Below are 24,748 nucleotides of genomic sequence, written 5' to 3' on the forward strand. Positions count from 1 at the left end.
GTCCATTTTTGATTCTCCAACACTTGGCCTGCAGCACCCCATGATGAGAGTGAGACAGTGAATGGTGAGTGTCATTTTGGAAGGGCAGGGACGTGAGGAAGAGATCTGCCATGGAGTGGGCTGAGCATGGGTCCTGTGAAGCCGGTACTTTTGTATTTTCCCACCCTCTATTCCTATCCTGTTTTTTTGTTTTTTTTTTTTCCTGGAGACGGAGTCTTGCTCACTTGCTCACTTGACTGGAGTACAGTGGTATGATCTCGGCTCACTGCAGCCTCCACTTCTGTGTTCAAGCGATTCTCCTGTCTCAGCCTCCCGAGTAGCTGGGATTACAGGAGCACACCACCATGCCCAGCTAATTCTTGTATTTTTAGTAGAGCTGGGGTTTTACCATGTTGGCAAGGCTGGTCTCAAACTCCTGACCTTGTGATCTGCCCAACTTGGCCTCCCAAAGTGCTGTAATTACAGGCGTGAGCCACCATGCCCGGCCCCCATTTAAAAAAAATTATTTATCGTGTGTGGGATTTATGGACCAGCTTGAATCTGTGTGTGTGTGTGTGTGTGTGTGTGTGTGTGTGTGTGTATATATATATATATATATATTTTTTTTTTTTTTTGAGACAGAGTTCCGTTCTGTCACCCAGGCTGGAGTGCAGTGGCTGGATCTCAGCTCACGCAAGCTCCGCCTCCTGGGTTCACGCCATTCTCCTGCCTCAGCCTCCCGAGTAGCTGGGACTACAGGCGCCTGCCACCACGCCTGGCTAATTTTTTATATTTTTAGTAGAGACGGGATTTCACCATGTTAGCCAGGATGGCCTCGATCTCCTGACCTTGTGATCCGCCCGCCTCGGCCTCCCAAAGTGCTGGGATTACAGGCGTGAGCCACCGTGCCTGGCCGAATCTTAGTGTATCTTAGTAATATACTTAAGTTTTGAAAACTGAAGTGTAATATACATGCAAAAATGAACATAACTCATAAGCTACAGCTAAATCTAGATTCTTTTGGAAATAAAAATTTCCTTTGGAAATCTTAAGTTAATGAAAGTCTTAGTAGCATTTTTGTAATTTATAGCAGCAGAACCTGTGTTAACTACTATCTACCAGGCACGTAGGTGGGCTAGCAGCTTTGAGGCTCAACCTTTTTTTGAGACCAAGTCTTGCTCTGTCACCCAGGCTGGATGGAGTGCAGTGGCACAATCTCAGCCCACTGCAACCTCCACCTCCCAGGTTCAAGTGATTCTCCTGCCTCAGCCTCCCGAGTAGCTGGTACTACAGGCGTGTGTTACCACGCCCGGCTAATTTTGTATTTTTGCTAGAGACGGGGTTTCACCATATTGGCCAGGCTGGTTGAGGCACAACCTTTTAAGTTGGAAACAGAAGATAACTATACGTTTTAGATATCACACTCACTGGTTTTCTCTTTAGATAACTGTGGTCTGGAATCAAGTAATTTTCTGTTGTGGAGATTTTTGTTGTCACTTTTTCTGTGTTATGGAAGGGAATGTTAAGAATTAACCCTCATTGCTTTATATAGGAAAAAAATACTTCCAGCATTTTCTAAAAATATTGCAGGTAATCTGACTTTCTCATGTCTTGTGCTATTTGATGGTATAACCTTCTTACTAATTTGTTTCTTGCTTGTTCTATTAGTTGCTGAGAGGTGTGTTAAAATTTCCCATGGGATTGTGGATGTGCTGTTTTTCTACTTGTAGTTCTGGCAGTTTCTGCTTTACCTATTTTGGGGCTCTGGTGCCCTCCAGAGACTGAACTGGGAAACTTAGGCATGGTCATGCTTGTCCTTTGTTTCCCAGGGAGCTCTGTGGTCTCATGTCCTTGTGACTTTGCTCCTGTGCTTCCTTCTTGGCTTCTGCAGATACCTGGCCTTGTCTGCATCTTTATGGCTTCTCTTCCCTCCCTGGAGCTTTATCTCTGAGGCAGCGTTGTCTCTTGGTGGGGTTCATTTTGCATGCATGGAACTTAACAGGCTCCACAAAATCTGGAGAGAAACTCTGGCTTAGTTGAGCCCAGAGAGTCACAGACTACCTGTAGTCTAATGGGCTGTGATGGGAAAAAAAGGAACATAGTACAAAATTAGGTACCAGGACTGTTAATAGAAGCCAGGTTCTTTTAGAAGAGGATGTAGGTGGGGAGGTCAGTGACATGCATTTTTATATAGATGGTGATTAATGAACATCAGAACTTGCATAGGAAGAGGGCCAGGTGCAGTGGCTCATGTCTGTAATCCCATCACTTTGGGAGGCTGAGGCAGGTGGATGACTTGAGGTCAGGAGTTCGAGACCAGCCTGGCCAACATGATGAAACCCTGTTTCTGCTAAAAGTACAAAAATTAGCCAGGTGTGGTCGCAGGCGCCTGTAATCCCACCTCCTCTGGAGGCTAACGCAGGAGAGTCGCTTGAGCCCAGGAGGCGGAGGTTGCAGTGATCCGAGAGTGCACTAATTCACTCCAGCCTGGGCGACAGTGAGACTCCATCTCAAAAAAAAAAAAAAAAAAAAGGAAAGAAATTGCATAGGAAGGGAGAATTACTAATACATAGTACTGGGACAACTAGTTAATTATTGGTAAAATAAAACAATGAGATATTCACCTCTTAACTTGGACCAAAAGATAGTTCATGTGGATTAAAGAAACCCACAAAAATAGTAGAAAATTCGGTTATGTTATCAAATTTCTAGATAGGAAGGAACTTCAGAATGTTACACTCATTTATTTTACAAACTTGGGATTGATTGCAATAATCTCTTCTGCTTTTCTTCCCACCTGACATGCAAGGAGCATTGATCTGTGTCATTATTTATAAACATGGGTTAATTTTATATTGTGTGTACTGTTACAGGTTTTCTTTATTATAAAAATGCTATAACATACCTGTATTGATTTTCATTACTAAGAAAAAGTTCTTACGAAGTTTTAAAGTAATGGAAGAAGTCACAAATCCCTTGACATATCCTTGAATCTTAGGTATTTTCAAATCAAAGAAGTTTGAACACTTAAAAACAAGTCAAATTGTACTGAAAGATTAATAGTGAAAAATCATCCCCTGCCTTCCTCTCTCCTCCCCAGAGGTAATTATTTTTATCTCTTTCAACATTTTCTTCTACTTCTAATACTTTGATTTTTTCATGTAGACATTTTTCTGTTAACTTTTTATCATGGAAAATGAAGATTGAGCTCTTTAGCCATTTTCTATTTCTTTCCCCCCATTCTCCCCGTATAATTAAGTCACTATTTGTAATAAATGAAAAATAAGTGTTTACATAATTTTGACTATGTAAATATCATTCAGTGAAAAACCAAGTTGTGTTCTGTAATTGCATTTTCCTTTTTGTAAAATCTTTTGTTTTCCTTGGAGTTAATTACTGCCTTTCTTTTGAAATCATGTGCTATGTTGTCCATATAGCCTTAATTTTTTAAAAGTATTCATCTCGTCATCCTTAAAACTCATCCTTATTATGAAGTTAGTTTCTCCTGTTTATATATTTATGTAGTTATTTTTTCGCCTTAAAAAAAAAAATGAAAACCTGGGTTTGTGTCTCATCTTCCCTTTCTGCTCCTTGGAACTCATCTTTTAACCCTCTTCCCTTACTTAGATTTTCTTTCTTTGTAAAAAAGTTCTTTTCTCTCATCTTTTCTTCCCTTGGAGCTCTCTCCTAGAATCTTCCTTTTTTCTGCTTGAGTCTGGTTTGCTAGCACTCTTAACCTTTTGCACTGCAGTAAGCTTAGACTTTCTTTAAGCTGCTTTCCCTAGTTATTTACATTGTTTTCTGTAGTTCTATGTGGGCGGCAAGCCACCCAGGTGCCGAGGCAAGAGACTGAAGGCACGGGCTGTTCCAGTCTAATAAAGAAAATACTTAAAATAAGAATAGTTATATTAGATATAGAATATAGACATGATTATGTATGAATATTATCAATCATTAGTTTGTAGTATTATATTACTCTTTATTCCAATGCCAATGTTATAATAATCTCTGTTCTACAATTATAACCTAGGAAAAACCAGGCCATACAGAGATAGGAGTTGAAGGGACACGATGAGAAGTGACCAGAAGACAAGTGTGAGCCTCTGTCACGCCCGGAGAGGGCCACTAGAGGGCTCCTTGGTCTAGCGGTAACGCCAGTGCCTGGGAAGGCACCTGTTACTTAGCAGACCAGGAAAGGGAGTCTCTTTTTCCCTGGGGGAGTTAGAGAAACTCTGCTCCACCACCTCTTGTGTAGGGCCTGACATCAGTCAAGCCTGTCTGCAGCCATCCGGAGGCCTAACCGTCTCCCTGTGATGCTGTGCTTCAGCGGTCATGCTCCTGTTTCACTTTCATGTTCCGCTCTGTACACCCGGCTCCACCTTCTAGAGAGCCAAAGCAGAATTAGTGAAAGTACTAAAGTCTTTGAAATGCATAGAAGAAATAATGATGTAAGCTGTCCCCCCTCTCTCTCTGCCTCGGCTACCAAACAGGGAAGGGCCCCCTGTCCGGTGGACACATGACTCGTGTGACCTTACCTATCATTGGAGATGACTCACACTCCTTCCCCTGCCCTCTTGCTTTGTATACAATAAATAACAGCGCAGTCAGGCATTCAGGGCCACTGCTGGTCTCCGCATCTTGGTGGTAGTCGTCCCCTGTGCCCAGCTGTCTTTTCTTCTATCTCTTTGTCTTACGTCTTTATTTCTATATCATCTCGTCTCTGCACACAAGGAGAAAAAACCCATGGGCCCTGTAGGGCTGGTCCCTACAGTTCTATACTGTGTTCTTTCTTGATTAAGTTTCCTTTTTTCCTGGAGTCTATTTTTCGTATCTTAAGATAGTTTGTATGGGAAGTAAATTTGAGTCCTTGCAATTCAGAGTATGCTACTTTTTTTTTTTTTTTTTTTTTTTGAGATGGAGCCTTGCTCTGTTGCCAGGCTGGAGTGCGGTGGCGTGATCTTGACTCATTGCAATCTCTGCCTCCTGGTTTCAAGTGATTCTCTTACCTCAGCCTCCCGAGTAGCTGGGCCTACAGGCACACACCACCATGCCTGGCTAATTTTTTGTGTTTTAGTAGAGACGGGGTTTCACCGTGTTGGCCAGGCTGGTCTCGATCTCCTGATCTGAGGTGATCCGCCCACCTTAGCCTCCCAAAGTGCTGGGATTACAGGCGTGAGCTACTGTGCCTGGCCCAGAATATGCTGCTTTTCTGTCTTCACACTTGATTGATGGTTTGACTGGGTATAGAATTTTATGTTGAGAAGAAATTCCCCTAGGAATTTTGAAGGTATTACTCCATTTGTTTATAGCATCCAGAGTTTTTGGCCATTCTTCACATAATTTGCTATTATTCACATACCTTGCTATTCTATTTCTTGTTCCATTAAGTTGGAGGCTGGCCTTTCGCCCAACCCCAAGCGGCTTGAATTTCAGCAGGGTGTGCTCTGCTGTGGATGTTGGGACATTTAGGGCTGTTTTAGTTGGAGACTTGATTTAGGGTTTATTCTTGGAGCTTCTCTGTTTCTCCAGAAAGCCTATTATTTGGGTATCCGACCTCCTAGATTGATCTTACAGGTTGCTATGGAAATAGGTATTTTTCATCTTAATTTTTTTCTTCTTTCTGGGAGATTTCTTATTTTCCAAGCTTTCTTGTTGAATTTTTTTTTCATAGTTGTATTTTAGAATTTCAAATACCTCTTTGTTTTTCTGTGTTCTCTTTTCATAGCACACGGGGTTTCTCTATTGGGTGTCTTCTCTTCCCTTGTCTTGTGTCTGTGGCCCTGCAGAGGGCCATTCATTTCTGTGTGTTTTGGATTCATTCATATTGGATGCTTCCCTGGGTCCAGGGGTTCCTTGGTGCTAGGCTTGTGTTTAAGAGCACAACACTTAGAGCTGCCTGCACCCATGGGTGGAGAGGCTTGGTTATCCCACCCTCCTTTGCGTTAGAGGGTCTCATTGGCCATTGGCCACTTAATTAGGGGAATCTCCAAAAGACTCACTGGAGAGGTTTTCCTCTGGAGCACTTCAGGTCTTCAGGAAGTATCCTTTGATTCCTCGGGGCCAGTTCTGCATGAGGGGACAGGGAGTGGTAACCGCCACCCTCCCCACCTCACTGCCCCAGGGAGATCCCCTCCCTCTTCTCACCTGGCACAGAGATCTGACCTTTTAACCTGCTTACCTGTATTCACCTTCTCATTTGACTTCAGTGGAATCTGGTACCTCCTCTCTTGGATTTTGGGCCTGTCTCTTTCTTTCCTCATCCAGTTCCCCCTGGCTGCATTGTGGGACATGGCTTCTTCCTCTCAGCTAAGAGTAAGAGTAGTGGGCATCTGTGGGGTTACTCTCTGGTCTGAGCTGCTCTCTGAGGCCACTGATGCTCCTGCCCTCCTAGCACTGTGAGACAGCGGGGTAGCTAGCTGTTAGGTAGCAGGGCTGGTATTTGAACCCAGGTCGTGTGATGCCAGTATACTGCCTCCTTCACTGCCGCTGTCACTCTTTTCTTGCAGATATCTTCTTGTCTTATTTAGTATCTTTCTTTTTTTTTTTTTTTTTTTTGAGACGGAGTCTCACGCTGTTGCCCAGGCTGGAGTGCAGTGGCGCGATCTCGGCTCACTGCAAGCTCCGCCTCCCGGGTTCCCGCCATTCTCCTGCCTCAGCCTCCTGAGTAGCTGGGACTACAGGCGCCCGCCACCGCGCCCGGCTAATTTTTTGTATTTTTAGTAGAGACGGGGTTTCACTGTGGTCTTGATCTCCTGACCTTGTGATCCGCCCGCCTCGGCCTCCCAAAGTGCTGGGATTACAGGCTTGAGCCACCGCGCCCGGCCTTAGTATCTTTCTAAGAGGGAATAAAGGAGTGTATTTAGCTAGTCAGCTAGCTAGCTTTTTTCTTCTTTTTTTTTTTTTTTCTTTTTTTTTGTTTTTGAGACAGGGTCTGGCTCTGTCACCCAGGCTGGAGAGCAGTGGTACAATCTTGGCTCACTGCAACATCTGCTTCCCAGGCTCACGCCATCCTACCATGTCAGCCTCCCGAGTAGCTGGTCCTACAGGTACACACCACCACACCCGGCTAATTTTTGCATTTTTTGTAGAGACGGGGTTCTGCCATGTTGCCCAGGCTGGTCTCAAACTCCTGAGCTCAAACAATCTCCCCGCCTCAACCTCCCAAAGTGTTGGGATTACAGGCTTGAGGGACCGCGCCTGGCCTGGTTGGCTTTCTTTCCAAGTCAATTTTTGAACCTTATCTGAGTCTCTTGTAAGTTAGTTTCCCTCTTTGGCATGTGGCATGGTAGGGATAAGAATAGAACTTATTTTGACGTTAACAGGCTCAGACAACACCAAGGAAAACAACTGCAAAACAGCAGTAGATTTGACTAATTTCATCCCAGAACTAACTTTCATTTTCTAACATTTTATTTTAAAAACTAGGTCAGAAAAAGAGTGCACGCCAGTATCACGTACAGTTCTTTGGTGACGCCCCAGAAAGAGCTTGGATATTTGAGAAGAGCCTCGTAGCTTTTGAAGGAGAAGGACAGTTTGAAAAATTATGCCAGGAAAGTGCCAAGCAGGCACCCACGAAAGCTGAGAAAATTAAGGTGATAGATGACCCTTCAGTCTACTTTTAAACCAGAAATTTAATTTTTATTCTTTAAGTTAACTTATTTTGTTTTGAACTTATACTTACTTGCTCGAAATATTGTAATGGCTTAATAATCTCTTTCATTGCTGACTTTTGCCCAAGAATGCTATGTTACAATATGATAAAGTTTTTTTAGAGACACAACTTATTTTTTTTGCTCATTTGATGACTCTCAGAGATAACTTGCTTTAGAATTTTTATTTTTATATGTATACACACACACATATATATACACACACACACACACATAGAGAGGGATTATATTAATGTAATGTGATAGGAATTGATTTGTGGTTTAAAGAAACAATAAAGGTATTATGTTGGGCTGAGTTCTAAAATTGGTTTTTATATGTTTTTTATTTCTATTTTTAAAAAAATTTTTTTGAGATGGATTTTTACTCTTATCACCCAGGCTGGAGTGCAATGGCATGATCTCGGCTCACTGCATCCTCTGCCCCGCCGGGTTCAAGCAATTCTTCTGCCTCAGCCTCCCAAGTAGCTGGAATTACAGGTGCCTGCCACCACACCTGGCTAATTTTTGTATTTTTAGTAGAGACAGGGTTTCACCAGGTTGGCCAGACTGGTCTTGAACTCCTGACCTCAGGTGATGCATCTGCCTCGGCCTCTGCAGGTGCTGGGATTATAGGCAGGAGCCACCACACTGGTCAAGTTTTTTGTTTCTAAAATTATGTGAAAATGTAAAAGTATTCTTTTTTTTTTTTTTTTTTTTTGAGACAGGGTCTTGCTCTGTCGCCCCAGGCTAGAGTACAGTGGCATGGTCTGGGCTTACTGCATCTACCGCCTCCCAGTTCAAGTGATTCTCGTGTCTCAGCCTCCCTAGTAGCTGGGACCACAGGCACGCACTACCATGCCTGGCTTATCTTATGTATTTTAGTAGAGACGGGGTTTTGCCATGTTGGCCAGGCTGGTCTTAAACTCCTGGCCTCAAGTGATCCATCTGCCTCGACATCCGTAAGTGCTGGGATTATAGGCATGAATCATGTGCCTAGCAAAAGTAGTTAACTTTTATGTTTGTGTAATGAAACTTATAGTGTCTCTTTTTTTTCCCCCCCAGCTATTGAAACCTATTTCAGGGAAATTGAGGGCCCAGTGGGAAATGGGCATTGTTCAAGCAGAAGAAGCTGCAAGCATGTCAGTGGAGGAGCGGAAAGCCAAGTTCACCTTTCTATACGTGGGGGACCAGCTTCACCTCAACCCTCAAGTAGCCAAGGAGGCTGGCATTGCTGCAGAGTCTTTCGGAGAAATGGCAGAGTCCTCAGGAGTCGGTGAAGAAGCTGCTGAAAACCCCAAGTCTGCGAGAGAAGAGGGCGTTCCCATGAAGAGAAGGCGGAGGGCCAAACTGTGTAGCTCTGCAGAGACCCTGGAGAGTGACCCCGATGTAGTGAAGAGTACTCCTCAAAAGACGGCAGAGGCTGACCCCAGAAGAGGAGTCGCGTCTCCTCCTGGGAGGAAGAAGACCACAGCCTCTACGCCACGAAGCAGGAAGGGAGATGCAGCATCCCAGTTTTTGGTCTTCTGTCAAAAACACAGGGATGAGGTCAGTACTAAGTTGTGTTTCATGCTAGCAAGTTTCAGAATTTGGGGAACATCCCTTCAGTGCAGAATCATCTGTTTCTCAGCATTATCAGGAGAATCTAGCGTGAGTCTTGCATAGATTTTAGATCTAATAAGTAAATATTATTAGTGAACAGCCATTCTGACCCTTGAGGGAAAAGATACTTGACTTGCACTCTGGGTTCCTAAAATATTCCTCCTAATGTGGATAAGAAGATACCGAGAACAGGCCAGGCATAGTGGCTCATAATCTCAGTACTTTGAGAGGCCAAGGCGGGAGGATTACTTCAGCCCAGGAGTTTGAGACCAGCCTGGGCAACATGGTGAAACCCCATCTCTACAAAAATTAGCTGGGCATGGTGGCACATGCCTGTAGTCCTAGCTGCTTGGGAGACTGAGGCAGGAGAATCCCTTGTCTTGGAGGCAGGAGGATCCCTTGAGTCCTGAAGGCGGGGTTTGCAGTGAGTCGTGATGGCATCACTGCACTCTAGCCTGGGTGACAACAGAGCGACACTGTGTCTCAAAAAATAAAAAAAAAAACTGGCACAGAGGGAAGTGGGTCTCATCAGGCTGCGCTTTGCTTGAAGTGTGTGGCCATGTCCTTAATGTGTGACTCTAGGTTAGCATTTTCTCCAGCAGTCTGTTCTGAAGCTTCCAGTGCAGGATGTGCTCATCTATAAAGCTCATTGTATTCACTGGCACTGAGGGTGTTGATTTATTTCCCTGACATTTAAAAGGGTAGCAATGTGATTAAGACATTTATATAATTTTCTTAATTGTTTACATAAAATAAACAGTCTGTTAGTACATAATAAAGGCTGTGAGAACTGAAGGAGTTGGGTTCCCCACTTCCAACTTTTGGTTATGTTACTTGGAGTGGGTCATAGTCTAGTGCTTAAAAGGCTTTTTTTAAGTGTTCATTTTAAATTACTTCCATAGGAATTTTCCATTCAGCAGTCTTAAGTCTATGTGGTGATTAAAGTTATCAAAAACAATAGTGTCGGCCAGGCGCGGTGGCTCACACCTGTAATCCCAACACTTTGGGAAGCTAAGCTGGGCAGATCACAAGGTCAGGAGTTCGAGACCATCCTGGCCAACATGGTGAAACCCCGTTTCTACTAAAAATACAAAAAAAAATTAGCTGGGCGTGGTGGTGCATGCCTATAATCCCAGCTACTCAGGAGGCTGAGGCAGGAAAATTGCTTGAACCAGGGAGTCGGAGGTTGCAGTGAGCCAAGATCGCACCACTACACTCCAGCCTGGCGACAGAGTGAGACTCCGTCTCAAAAAAAAAAGTCTGTCTTCAGAAAGATTTCCATGAATCTTTAACCAGCATGTATTTTGTGGCAGGCAGCATGGCACAATAAGGAGCCATGAGGAATTCAGGCAGAGATGCATAAATGGGTGACTGTGGGTATTCTAAGAAATCTACTGGACATGATTTTTTTGTCCCTCTATGGGATCTGGAAATTCTGCCAGAGAAAGTCATTTGAGTGATATCTTCAAGAGTAATCCATGGCTGGGCGCGGTGGCTCACGCCTGTAATCCCAGCACATTGGGAGGCCAAGGTGGGCTGATCACCTGAGGTTAGGGGTTGAGGCCAGCCTGGCCAACATGGTAAAACCCTGTCTGTACTAAAAATACAAAAATTAGCTGGGCATGGTGGTGTGTGCCTGTAATCTCAGCTACTCAGGAGGCTGAGGCAGGAGAATCACTTGAATTGGGAGGCAGAGGCCATAGTGAGCTGAAATCATGCTACTACACTCCAGCCTGGGTAATCCATAGGGCTTTTCTCAGGAATGCAAGGGTGGTCTGATGTTAGAAAGCTATTATTGTGACTTACTGTGTAATGCTCATCTCCATAGAGGGAGAAAAGGCATTTGATAAAATTCATTGCTTTTTTTATTAAGTAAACACCCCGTATTATGGGGTATATGTGATATTTTGGTGCATGTGTTAAAGTTCATTGCTTTTTCTCCTTGGGAGAGGCTGAGGAGGGAGGATTGCTTGAGCCCAGGAGTTTTGAGGTTACAGTGAGCTGTGATTGTGCCACAGCTTTCCAGCTTAGGTGACTGAGAGACTGTCTCATAAAAAGAAAAGAAAGGCTGAGTGTGGCGGCTCACACCTGTAATCCCAGCACTTTGGAAGGGTGAGGTAGGAGGATTGCTTGAGCCCAGGAGTTTGAGACCAGCCTGGGCAACATGAAACCCTGTCTCTAAAAAAAATTTTTTTTTAAATTAGGCAGGTATGATGGCATGTACGTGTAGTCCCAGGTACTTGGGAGGTTGAGGCAAGAGCTTGAGTCCAGAAGTTTAAGGCTGTGGTGAACCATGATCAGCCAGTGCACTCTAGTCTGGGCCACAGAGTGAGACCCTGTCTTAAACAAAAAAATTACTGCTTATTGATAAAAGGTTAGTAAACCAGGAATAAAAGGGAACTTCCTAAATCTGTTGAAGGATATGTATCGGAAACTTTCATCGAGGATATTACTGATGAAACTTTAGAAGCATTCTCTTTAGGCAAGACATGGTGGCTCATGCCTGTAATCCCAGCACTTTGGGAGGCTGAGGTGGGTCGATCACCTGAGGTCAGGAATTCAAGAACAGCCTGGACAACATGGTGAAACCCCGTCTCTACCAAAATTATAAAAAATAAGCTGGGTGTGGTGGCAGGCACCTGTAGTTCCAGCTACTTGGGAGGCTGAGACAGGAGAATCGTTTGAACCCAAGAGGTGGAGGTTGCAGTGAGCCAAGATCGTGCCACTGCACTCCAGCCTGGCAACAGAGCAAGACTCTGTCTCAAAGAAAAAAAAAAGCATTCTCTTTAAAGTCATGAACGAGAGCCAGGTACAATGGCTCACACCTGTAATCCCAGCATTTCAGGAGGCCGAGATGGGTGGATCAGTGAAGGTCAGGAGTTCGAGACCAGCATGGCCAACGTGGTGAAACCCCATCTCTACTAAAAATACAAAATTTTGCCAGGTGTGGTGGCGAGTGCCTGTAATCCCAGCTACTCAAGAGATTCAGAAAGGAGAATCGGTTGAACCTGGGAGGTGGAGGTTGCAGTGAGCCCAAATCATGCCACTGCACTCCAGCCTGGGCGACACAGTAAGACTCTGTCTCAAAAAAAAAAAAAAAAAAAAAAAAGAAGAATGAGGAAACCATTTTTCACCATTTAATAAACATTGTACTGAAAATACTAGCCAATATTAGGCCGGGCACGGTGGCTTACGCCTGTAATCCCAACACTTTGGAGGCCGAGGTGGGCAGATTACTTGAGGTCAGAAGTTCAAGACCAGCCTGGCCAACATGGTGAAACCCTGTCTCTACTAGAAATAAAAAATAATTAGCCAGGTGTGGTGATGCGCGCCTGTAATCCCAACTAATCAGGAGGCCGAGGCAGGAGAATTGCTGGAACGTGGAGGCAGAGGTTGCAGTGAGCTGAGATCACGCTACTGCACTGCAGCCTGGACAATAGAACGAGTCTTCGTCTCTAAGAAAATGCTAGCCAATATTATAAAGGAATAAAGCTGCTGTTGTTTACAGAAGTCTATGTAGAAAACTCAAGAGAATGTACAGGAAATCTTTTAGAATTAATAGAGTTCACCAAAATTGGTGGATATAAAATTAACATACAAGTGCAGCATCAAAGAGGAAATGTAATGTTAAAAAAGATACTATTGATAATAGAAACAAAAATGTCAGGTACTGTGGAATCAGTATTATGAAATATGCATGTAACTTTAGAGAAAAATAACATATTTTAGCAGACCCCAATAAAGATATATTTATATATGGGAAGATTCAAGCTTCTGAAGTTGTCAGTTCTCCCTTTAACAATCTATAAATTCAGTATAATTCTAATAAAACTTCTTTTTTTTTTTTTTTTTTTTTTTGAGGCGGAGTCTCGCTCTGTCGCCCAGGCTGGAGTGCAGTGGCGCGATCTCGGCTCACTGCAAGCTCCGCCTCCCGGGTTCCCGCCATTCTCCTGCCTCAGCCTCCCGAGTAGCTGGGACTACAGGCACCGCCACCACGCCCGGCTAATTTTTTTGTATTTTTAGTGGAGACGGGGTTTCATTGTGTTAGCCAGGATGGTCTCGATCTCCTGACCTCGTGATCCGCCCGTCTCGGCCTCCCAAAGTGCTGGGATTACAGGCTTGAGCCACCGCGCCCGGCCTCTAATAAAACTTCTAACAGGAATTTCTTTGCCCTTTGTAAGTGGATGCTCATGTGGTCACATTTGAAGAGAGGCTTGGCCTAAGGACTTGCTCTACCAGATAAGAAGTTCTGTTATTTAAAATAACAGTATTTGGCTAGGTGCAGTGGCTTACACCTGTAATCCCAGCACTTTGGGAGGCTGAGGCGTGCACATCACCGGAGGTCAGGAGTTCGAGACCAGCCTGGCCAACATGATGAAACCCCGTCTCTACTAAAAATATAAAAATTAATTGGGTGTGGTGGCAGGTGCCTGTAATCCCAGCTACTCGGGAGGCTGAGGCAGGAGAATTGCTTGAACCTGATAGGCAGAGGTTGCGGTGAACTGGGATTGTGCCATTGTACTCCAGCCTGAGTGACAGAGCAAGACTCTGTCTCATAAAAAACAAAATAGCAATATTCACGCAGGGCAGTCATATGGTCCAAGATGGGGCCCACAACAGGCTCCTGAGCATGTGGACATGGATGGGAAAGGGCTGCAGACCAGCTGGGTGGGATGTCTGCACTGGACATGGTGCTTGGACCACTGGTGGTTTATGAACTTGGCCAGCATGGGAGAGGAGCTTTGTCACCATGGGAGAGGGAAGGATTTCTTAAAGAAGCCAAACTGATAACAGGCCATAAAGGAACTGTGTAAACATGAAAATCTAGGCCAGGCGTGGTGGCTCACACCTGTACTCCCAGTACTTTGGGAGACTAAAGCAGGAGGATTGCTTGAGCCACTGCACCACTTCAGCCTGGGTGACAGAGACCCTGGCTCAGAAAAAGAAAAAATTCTTATGTGTCAAGGACACCATGAACACAGTGAAAGGACAAATTCTGTAAGGAGCCGAAACAATTCGGAAGGAGAAGGGCAAATTTCTTGGAGAGCCAGTAAGTGCATCAAGAGATGCTGCTTCACTGTGGCCATGCCCAGGGAGCTGTATGTTATGATCCTGGTGGGGTGGTCCTTCTCAGTCATCAGGTGAGCAGTCATCAAATTCAGAACAGCCGGGTATTGAGAAGATGAGCAACAGTGGGAACAGAGAAGAGTGGGACTCCTCGTACAATGCTGGTGAAACATCATTTATTACACCTGTTTTGAGAGAAATTTGGCAATATCTAGTGAAATTGAAGATGTGCTTTTTTTCTCGTACAGTTTTACTCCTATTTACCCTAGAGTAATTTTGCCCTTGCACCCAAAGAGAGACCACAGTGTCCAAAACCAAAAAGTTACCGAGTGACAGACTATGGTGTGTTCCTACGGTGTAACTACACATCAGTTAAAGTGAACTCATTGGATGTCAAAGAAGAAACAAATTGCTGAAGGGTATGCACATTCTATCACTTGTGTAAAGTTTGAAAAGGGCCACATACCCATAATTGAGTTTAACCTATCTCTTTCTCTGCGTCCATCCAAAAAGTGTAAGTGGGCAGCTGTGAAGGTGTTTGCCTCTCTCCAGGAGCCAAGAGGTCTACCCAGGGAGGAGCCATTAACACCTCGTGGAGTAACTGTGGTCATTGTTGGATATAAAATGATACAAAGCAGGCCAGGTGCAAGGTGGGAGGATCACTTGAGGCCAGGAGTTTGAGACCAGCCTGGACAACATAGCAAGATCTTATCTCTACCAAAACTAAACTAAAATAAAATGGTATAAAGCACTCAGCAATGTGTGGACAGCCACCGTTTCAGGCATGTTGGGGGAGGGTGCAGTGGCAAGCTCTGAATGGACACCTCAGTGTTTGACAGCTAGGCCTGCACAGGGTTGGTGAGGTGCTGTATGTTCTTGGGCCCTGCGGCTGTGTCGGGTGGGAACCACCCCGTCAGCCACTCTGGCATGTTGCTCGGCTGTGTCTCCACAACCTGTTCACTAGTTTGGAATTGTGAAAAAAAGTGGGTACCTGAGAAAGCCACTGTCCAAAGACCACCTTATTGGCTTTTTGGGACCCAAGTTGATCTCAGGTGGTCCTTCTAGTGCTAAGAAATGTGCCAAAAACGAAAGTCTGGATTGGCACTGTACTAAAAGTAATATAAAACCAAACTGAAGGTGTACAGTTAAAATTGAGTTCTGGGCAGGGTGCAGTGGCTCGCACCTGTAATTCCAGCACCTTGGGAGGCCGAGGACGGCAGGCTGCTTGAGGTTGGTAGTTCGAGAACAGCCTGGGCAATACAGTGAGACTCCCATCTCTACAAAAAAAACAAGAAAATTAACGGGGCATGATGGTGCACACCTGTAGTCTCAGCTACTCAGGAGGCCCAGGCAGGAGGACCACTTGAGCCTGGAAGGTCAAGGCTGCAGTGAGCCATCATTGTGCCACTGCACCCCAGTTTGGATGACAGAGCGAGACCCTGTCAAAGCAAAAACTACAAAAAATGGAGCTCTGTGTTAATGTCCAGCACTGCCCTGCCCACCTCTGGTCACTGATGGAAGGCCCGTGGGGCCTCCCTTCCCTCCACTGGACTCTGGCTGGGTGGTTTTGAGGAATTTTCTATTAGAAAAGCAGTGACTATTAGGATGCTCTTTATAACTGTTCTGTAATAAGCAATTCTAAACTTGAGGAAGCTCCTCCCTGCTTCCATCTGTAACCTAGGTCTTTCTACATTGTTTTTTCTTTTTTGGGAGCGCTGGTGCACACAAGGATGGTTTTTGTTGGGTTGTCGGTTAACCAGGGGCCATCCCTTGAGATACAGAGTCAGGTGGAGCTTCCCTGCTGTTTCCTGGACCTTCCTTTTCTAGGGTCCCTAGATGGAAGGCTGACTTCAGGACTTTTTGTTGCTACTTGCTGACTCTTTAGAAGTCATTTTCTTTTTCTTTTTTTTTTTTTGAGATGGAGTTTTGCTTTGTCGCCTAGGCTGGAGTGCGAAGGAGCCACCTTGGCCCGCTACAACCTCCTCCTCCCGGGTTCAAGCGATTCTCCTGTCTCAGCCTCCTGAGTTGCTGGGACCATAGGCACACGCCACCACGTCCGGCTAATTTTCGTATTTTTAGTAGAGATGGGGTTTCACTATGTTGGCCAGGCTGGTCTTGAACTCCTGACCTCAGGTGATCCACCCGCCTTGGCCTCCCAAAGTCCTGGGATTACAGGTGTGAGCCACTGCACCCAGCCTAGAGGTCACTTTCTAGCTTTGTTTCTCCCTACTAGTGAAGAAATGTACTTCTTTACATATATATAAAGATTTTTTGTTTTTGTTTTTGAGACAGGGTCTTACTCTGTCGCCCAGGCTGGAGTGCAGTGGAGCAATCATGGCTCGCCACAGCCTTGACCTCCCTAGGCTCAAGTGATTTTCCCACCTCAGCCACCCTAGTAGCTGGGACTAGAGCCATGTGCCACCACGCCTGGCTAACTTCTATTTTTTATAGGGATGAGGTCTCGCTATGTTGCCCAATCTGGACTCGAACTCCTGGCCTCAACCTGAAGTGATCCTCCTACCTCAGCCTCCCACAGTGCTGGGATTACAGGCATGAGCCAGTGTTCCTGGCTGGCTCCAGTATAAGCAGCATTTTCACTAGCAGGCTTTTTTCGCCTGATTTTTTTCTTTTGAGACGTAGTCTTGTAATGTCGTCAGGCTGGAGTGCAGTGGCATGATCTCAGCTTACTGCACCCTCCGCCTCCCAGGTTCAAACAATTCTCTTGCCTTAGCCTCCCAAGTAGCTGGGATTACAGGTGCCTGCCACCACGCCCAGCTAATTTTTGTATTTTTAGTAGAGACAGGGTTTCACCATGTTGGCCAGGCTGGTCTCAAACTCCTAACCTCATGATCTGCCCGCCTTGGCCTCCCAAAGTGCTGGGATTACGGGTGTGAGCCACTGTGCCTGGTTTGGCTTGAATTTTTAATTTTTTTTTTTTTTTAAATTTTTGAGACAGGGTCTCACTCTGTTGCCCAGGCTGGATTGCAGTGGCGCAATCACAGCTCACTGCAACCTCCGCCTTCCAGGTTCAAGCGATCCTCCCCTGTCAGCCCCCCTAGTAGCTGGGACTACTGGCATGCGCCACCACACCCAGCTAATTGTTGTATTTTTAGTAGAGACGGGGTTTCACCATGTTGGCTAGGCTGGTCTCAAACGCCTGACCTCAGGTGATCTGCCCACCTCGGCCTCCATAAGGGCTGGGATTACAGGCGTGAGCCACTGCACCAGCCTGAGTTTTTAATTTTTAAAGCCTTTTCTACCTTTCCTGGTCCTAGTTTTTATACATCCATTGGAGTGGAACCAGTGCTTTATGTCTCAGTTCTTTGTACATGCCTTGGTATTAGTTCTATCTATTGTTGCATAACAAGTTACCTCAAAATTTAGTGGCTTAAAACAACAGCGTGCATTTATTGTCTCAGTTTCTGTGGGCCAGGAATTTGGCAACCGCTTAGCTTAGTGGTTCTGCCTCAGGGTCTCTTGAAGTTGCATTAAGATGTTACCTGGGGCTACATCATCCTAAGGCTTGACTGATGCTGGAGGGTCCGCTTCCAGGGTACCTCCCCTCACTCATGCTGCTGGCAGGAGGCCTCGGTTCTTCACCGTGTGGCCCTCTCCATAGGGCTGCTGGCGTGTCCTCACAACTTGATGGGGGCTGGCTTTCTCCAGAGCAAGTGATCCAAAAAAGAGCAAGGTGGATATCTTTTATGCTCTACACTTGGAGTCATATGCAACCATTTCTGCACTGTGATATTGATTACGCTGTAAGCAGTAGTGGGGGCTTGAGCTCCAGGAGGCAGGGCTCACGGAGGGGTGGGGGGTTGTCTTGGAGGATGGATACCTAAACATTCTTCACTGAAGCCTGAAAGCAAAAGGAAACTCTAAAAAACGTTGGGGGGAGCACAGTGCAGTGCCTCATGCCTGTAATCCCAGCACTTTGGGAGGCCATGGCGGTCAGATCACTTGAGGTCAGGAGTTCAAGACCAGCCTGGCCCACATGGTGAAACCCCTGTCTCTACTAAAAATACAAAAATTAGCCAGGTGTGGTGGCACATGCCTATAATCCCAGCTACTCAGGAGGCTAAGGTGGGAGAATCACTTGAACCCAGGAGGCAGAGGTTGCAGTGAGCTGAGATCACGTCATTGTACTCCAATCTGGGCCACAGTGAGACTCTGTCTTTTAAAAAAAAAAAAAAAAAAAAAAAGACGTGTAGGGAGCAGGTGGGATGAAGGATGAAGGAGGGGAATGTGATCTGAAGACTGTGATTTGTAGAGTCTCCAATTATATTGGCAATGTTTTAGTCAGCTGTGGGATTGTGGAAATTTGGTTTTCCATGTTTTTTGGTATGTTTTAAATTTTTATTTATTTTTGAGACAGAATCTTACTCTGTTTCCCAGGCTGGAATGCAGTGGCACAATCGTAGGTCACTGCAGCCCTGAACTCCTAGGCTGCAGTGATGCTTCCACCTCCGCTTCCCAAGTAGCTGTGACTATAGGCACTTGCCACCATACCCAGCCAATTTAAAAATAATTTTTTTTTTTTTTTTTTTTAACATGACCTTGCTCTGTTGCCTAGGCTGGTCTCAAACTCCTGGCCTCAAGTGATCTTCCCACTTAGGCCTCCCAAAATGTTGGGATTATAGGCATGAGCCACTGTGTCCAGCTTGTTTTTGATATGTTAAGAATAATGAAGTGGTGACTATTGAGTGCTTACCACATGTCAGATACTTGCCAGTATGTTACTGTACAAAAGTATATTTAGTACTCCTCAGAATGACCTTATAAGGTAGATATAAATTATCTCTGCTTTATAGCTGGCTAACCTGAGCTTAAAGTTGTAAGGTTTCAGTGAGATGATGCAGTCAGGAAGTAGAATTGGGACCTGACCCTAATTGTGTGTGTGAGTGTGCACTTTTATGTTTTCAGAACTCGTAACCATCATACCATACGGTTTCATTGTGAAGCTGGGAGACTTTAATGAGGAGTCATTGCTCTGTTAACCTAAAATGATGATGATACTTTCCTGGCTTCCCTACAGAAGCTGTCTGTGGTGGCTGTCTTGTGAGGCGGGGTGATTGCAGGGTGCTTGTGACTCTGCTTTGATGAAGCAGTAAAGGACACTGTTACGATTCATCCTAACTGGGGGCTCTGGAGTCATGGTGGGTGATGGGGTGCTAGGGGCAGAGGTGGGTGGAAGGGCAGCAGGCCTATGAAGGAATGTGCTGTGTTTGAGGAGATGAGAGGCAGGTGTGCTGTGGATCCGAAGCTCTGTGCAGAAACTTTCGCTGGTTGAAGAGCTGAGGCCCTTGGAGCTTGAAGAGTTGGGCATGGGTGGGCTCATGGAGTGGGTCATGGCAGCAATCAGGGCAGGGCCTGCTGGGTTGGGAGGGATGTGGCAGGAGTAGGCATACGCAGGGCTGGGGACAGGGACCCCACAGGGAACACTGGTGGAGTGCTGGAGGTCAGAGCCAGACCTGGAACTTCAGAAGGTGCCCTTGAGGTGGGAGGTCCCAGGCAATTAGGCTGGGGGTGTCTGCAGGTTGTCTAGAGAGGTGGGTGGGCATTGGTGGATGTTGGTGTCCAGGCCAGGGTGAGGACAGGAGGGAGTGGAGCCCATGACTCATCCAGGCAACAGGAGGGCAGATGGTGGGGCCATAGGAGGCTATAAGAAGCCATCTGTGGTGACTATCTTGTGAGGAGGGGTTTGGGTTTGGGGGCAGAGGTTACCTGTATTGGCTGGGCAGGTGGTAGGTCCAGGTGGTGATGGTAACCAGCCAACACTAACCTGATGGTTCCTTAGCACTGCCAGGTGGAGTGTTACTGCCCCATTTCACAGAGTGGAGGCAGAGACAGTGGTGGAGTGTTACTGCCCCATTTCACAGAGTGGAGGCAGAGACAGTGGTGGAGTGTTACTGCCCCATTTCACAGAGTGGAGGCAGAGACAGTGCCTTCACTCGCCAGAGTTCACGGAACTACCTAGTAGAGGAGCCAGCGTAAGAGCTGGGTCTGGCCCTGGAGCATGCTGGTTGGTACCGAGCCAGTCAGCAGACTGTTTCCAAAGGGCTGGTGAGCAGTGAGGGCTCTGTTCTGACTGCTCAGCTCTGCTGTTGTGGCAGGAAGACAGCCATGGGCAGCATGGGAACAAATGTGTGGGGCTGAGATCCATAAAACATTGTGGACACTGTTGTTTGAATTTCCTGTAATTTTTGTGTCATGAAATATTATGACATTTTTCAGACATTGAAGAGAAGCAGGTGGTGGGTTACACCTGGCTGGCAGGCATTAGTGTGTCAGCCCTGTGCCCTGCTCTCAATATCCGTGGCTCTCGGACTTGGGGACACATTAGCAACCCCTGGGAAATCTTTAAATCACTGAGGCCAGACCTGCTGGATTGGGTTGATCTTGGGTGGGACCTAAGCACCATGGGATTTCAAACCCCCAGGTTATTACCAGGTGCAGCCAAGGCCCCAGCATCAGACTTCAGTGTGTCTGTGGATCATCCTGGAGACCTTGTAAAAGTACAGATTCCTGGTAGGCAGGTTGGGGTGGGGCCTGGGAGTCTGCATTTCTAGTATGCTCTGGGTATTGATGCTGGCAGCCCTCGTGTGGCTGGCGAGTAGGGAAGCCTCGTCTCTTGGCTGTGCAAGGTTGTCTCCGTGTGCTGACCTGGGCTGTGACAGAAGCCAGCTTGCACTCTTTGGTGTGTGCCTTCACCCCTGTCCAGCGCCTGTACGTGAAAGACGAGAGTGGGTGCTGCCCAGTGAGGATGCTGAGCTGAGCCCACCTCCATGCTCAGGGGCGGCGTTCGTTCCTGTGGCACTGGCTCTACAGCTAATTTTTCAGGGATGCCTAGAGGCTGGGTCTTAAGTTAGTTAGTGGTTTTGGAAAAGTATGTATATATTTTTGTCATGTATCGTTTCCAGCATTTACAGAAGTAGAGTTGAATTGTTTTCACTGGCACTGTTCTCATGTATGAGTTTTTAGTGAGTCACAGCATCAGTTAAGCACTACTTTTCTTTCTCTTTTTTTTTTTTTTTTTTTTTTTGAGGCAGAGTCTCGCTCTGTACCCCAGGCTGGAGTGCAGTGGCGCGATCTCGGCTCACTGCAACCTCCGCCTCCTGGGTTTACGCCATTCTCCTGCCTCAGCCTCCCGATTAGCTGGGACTACAGGCCTCGCCACCACGGCCAGCTAATTTTTTGTATTTTTTGTAGTAGAGACGGGGTTTCACTGTGCTAGCCAGGATGGTCTCGATCTCCTGACCTCGTGATCCGCCTGCCTCGGCCTCCCAGAGTGCTGGGATTACAGGCGTGAGCCACCGCGCCCGGCCCAGTTAAGCACTACTTTTCTTTGAAGCTTTTATGGACATAGTTCCATGATGTGGGAATAAAAATGCGACACACTAAGTTCTAAAGGGCCATGCATTTAATTTCATGCAAAACAAAACCCAGTGAGTTTTACGGATTTAACTTCTCATTGCACCTTCTCCCGTGCCCACAGGTGGTGGCTGAGCACCCAGATGCTTCAGGTGAGGAGATTGAAGAGCTGCTCAGGTCACAGTGGAGTCTGCTGAGTGAGAAGCAGAGAGCGCGCTATAACACCAAGTTTGCCCTGGTGGCCCCTGTCCAGGCTGAAGAAGACTCTGGTAAACATAGCATTATGCTGGTGTCCTCCGCTTGAGTTGATGTGTGTAGTGTAGCAAACTGAGCTCTGGTCTTGGAACTGTAGGGAAGTGTGTCCACTCTCCCCGTTTCTGACCCGTGGGGTTTGGACCAGCGGTCCAAGTGCGTGTGGTCACAGTAAAAACAGCCTCTGCCGTCTGTGTTTCCTGGCTTATGAGAGCTATTCTGTGTGGTCCTGACTGGCCTGTGGCTCCCTTGCTCTCCTGCTCAAGTTGAGCAGCCACTGTGGTCACGGCTGCTGATGGGGCTGTGTGAGAGAGGACAGAAGAAGGAAGGGGAGGGAAGGTTGTCTCTTGGATTCCAGGCTTATATGATATGGTAGCGTCAGCCTTCAGGCCTGTGACTTCCGAGGAGGCAGCACTTCCCATGCTTCTGAGAGCGACCCTCCTGGTTTCGGCTATAGTCTGCACCTTACAGGGGCCTGGAGTGTGGGCAGCTCCTGGCCTGTTTGCCCGAGAGCTCATAGCGCAAGAAGGGTGACTGGACTGACCTTGAATTCAGGTGTCCTTTGGTCCTTCCTAGGCCTTCGGCTTAGAAAACAGAAAGTGCTACTTTGCCTTGGGCAGAGCTGACACTGTAAGATTTGAAGATGTGTAACAATGGTTAGATTCGTGATATGTGTGTGCTTGGACACAAATTGTGGAAGACTGATATTTGAATGTAAAAATAAGTGACATATCTGGGTATCAATGTAAAATGCCAAAGTACTGTATCTCTGAAGATTCATCATTGAGGAGCTCTGGAGAGACCAAACATAAAGTGTTTCAAGACTCACCTAAAAGAAAGTCGGAGCCCAGAAGCGATAGGGTCTGGTCACATGTGCTGCTGTCACCTTTCTCTTTATCAGATGTTTTCCTCTTGATTTAGGTGTTTCTAGATCTCTTCATCAACTATCTCATTAATCTTGAATTTTGTTCAGTTTGCTCAGTGTTCATTGCAAATACTGTAATTTAGAATAGCAAGGATATTTAGGACTTGTATATTTTCTTGAAAAGAAAATATTCCTCACTCTATCAATACGCTAAATTTAGAGACATGTTCCCTTTAAATGACTGGCTTATGTAAAAATGAGCCAGCTCTTCCTGAAGCCAGATTCAGCTTACCCTCGAAGTGTAAGCATAAATTTGATGGTGTTATATTTTGCTGAGTGCTTAGTGGATAGAAGTGGCAGGTGAGTTTCTGCCCATAGTGTGTGTCAGGTGTGTGCAGGTTCTTGGGTGCCCTTTAATCCTGACTCTCAGGTGACCCTGGTGCTAACAACTAAGATGGCACACCACATCTTTGTCACGCGCCCATGGCCTCAGTGTTAGAAATCTACACAGATATCTGGGCACGGTGGCTCATACCTGGAATCCAAGCACTTTGGGAGGCCAAGGTGGGTGGATCACTTAAGGCCAGGAATCCAAGACCAGCCTGGCCCACATGGTGAAACCCCATCTCTACTGAAAATACAAAAAAATTAGCCAGGCGTGGTGGCGCATATCTGTAATCCCAGCTACTCGGGAGGCTGAAGCATGAGAATCTCTTGAACCGGGGAGGCAGAGGTTGCAGTGAGGCAAGATCACGCCACTGCACTCCAGCCTGGGCGACAGAGCAAGACTCAGTCTCAAAAAAAAAAATCCAGCCAGGCACAGTGGCTCGTGCCTGTAATCCCGGCACTTTGGGTGGCCGAGGTGGGCGGATCACCTGAGGTTGGGAGTCCGAGACCAGCCTGACCAGCATGGATAAACTCCATCTCTACTAAAAATACAAAATTAGCCGGGCGTGCTGGCACATGCCTGTAATCCCAGCTACCTGGGAGGCTGAGACAGGAGAATTGCTTGAACCTGGGAGGTGGAGATTGCAGTGAGCCGAGATTGTGCCATTAGATTCCAGCCTGGACAACAAGAACGAAACTCCATCTCAAAAAAAAAAAAAAAAAAAAAAGGCCCGAAAATCCATATAGATGGATTGTTGCTTATTTCTGTGAGAAACGGCTGCTGCTGCCTCATCCTGGATGAATGGAGAGGTGCTTAGGAGGTACTGTGTCAAGGACCTCGCCTGTGGGAAACCAGAGGTGCGGGGCTGGCGTTGTGCTCATGAACAGGTGTTCTGAAGGCAGACCTGCCTGAAGGGGTCCTCGAGAGTTTGGCTGACTGTGCCATATGGTGCCTATGCTTGGCAGTGGCTGAGCAGGTCCTGCTGCCGACCATTCCACGGGCTTCTTCCTCAGGCCGCCTTTATGTCAGCCTGCAGCAGTGTGGCCAAGAGTGGAGCTTTCATGAGGGCTGCTTACCTGACCCCCATCACGCCAGGCTGGAACTGCAGCTGGTAAGGGCCCCCATGCTCTGGCTGCTGACTCTTCTTTTGCATTGGCCTAGACCCGAGGTGAGGCTCTGTGAAAGCATTGGCACCAGGGCCTGGACACTTACTTGTAAGTCCAACTGAGGCCTTGCTGGACCCTGTGGAGCTGAGCACTCTTTTGCTGGTGTCTTCTGTCCCAACAGTAGTGAGGCTTGAGGGTGACAGTGTCCTTTAGGGCAACAGTGTCCTTCTGCAAGATGTTTTATGAAGAGTCCATTAATAAAAACCCTGAACCTGTCTGTAAAGCAGTCATGCAAATGAAAATATTGGATTTATATTTAAAATCAACATTGGCATGTTGAAATTAATCATCTGTCTAGAATTTGCACTCTTATTTCACACCTTACTGTCTTAGGTCGGTGTTGTTTGGATGCCTTAGGTCTTGGATTAGCGGCTATTCCTGGGAACACCTAGCACATGGCACAGTTGAGCAA

At 46.4% G+C, this 24,748-nt stretch overlaps 1 protein-coding gene across 8 annotated transcripts in view; it reads left to right on the top strand.

Moving 5' to 3' along the window:
* The window catches only part of NSD2 (nuclear receptor binding SET domain protein 2), a 115,187-nt gene that overhangs the window by 42,086 nt on the left and 48,353 nt on the right, over positions 1 to 24,748 (top strand). For all 8 annotated transcript variants that reach the window (XR_012434553.1, XR_012434554.1, XM_045392033.2 and 5 more), the window contains exons 4-6: positions 7,405 to 7,571; positions 8,691 to 9,173; positions 21,790 to 21,934. Coding sequence is in view for 6 of the 8 variants with exons in the window: in XM_045392033.2 (XP_045247968.2) it covers positions 7,405 to 7,571; positions 8,691 to 9,173; positions 21,790 to 21,934 (795 nt within the window). In the remaining 2 variants the exon portion in view is untranslated. The remainder of the gene's footprint in view (positions 1 to 7,404; positions 7,572 to 8,690; positions 9,174 to 21,789; positions 21,935 to 24,748) is intronic.

Source organism: Macaca fascicularis, chromosome 5 (genome assembly GCF_037993035.2).
Source record: "Macaca fascicularis isolate 582-1 chromosome 5, T2T-MFA8v1.1".
Taxonomy (NCBI): domain Eukaryota; kingdom Metazoa; phylum Chordata; class Mammalia; order Primates; family Cercopithecidae; genus Macaca; species Macaca fascicularis.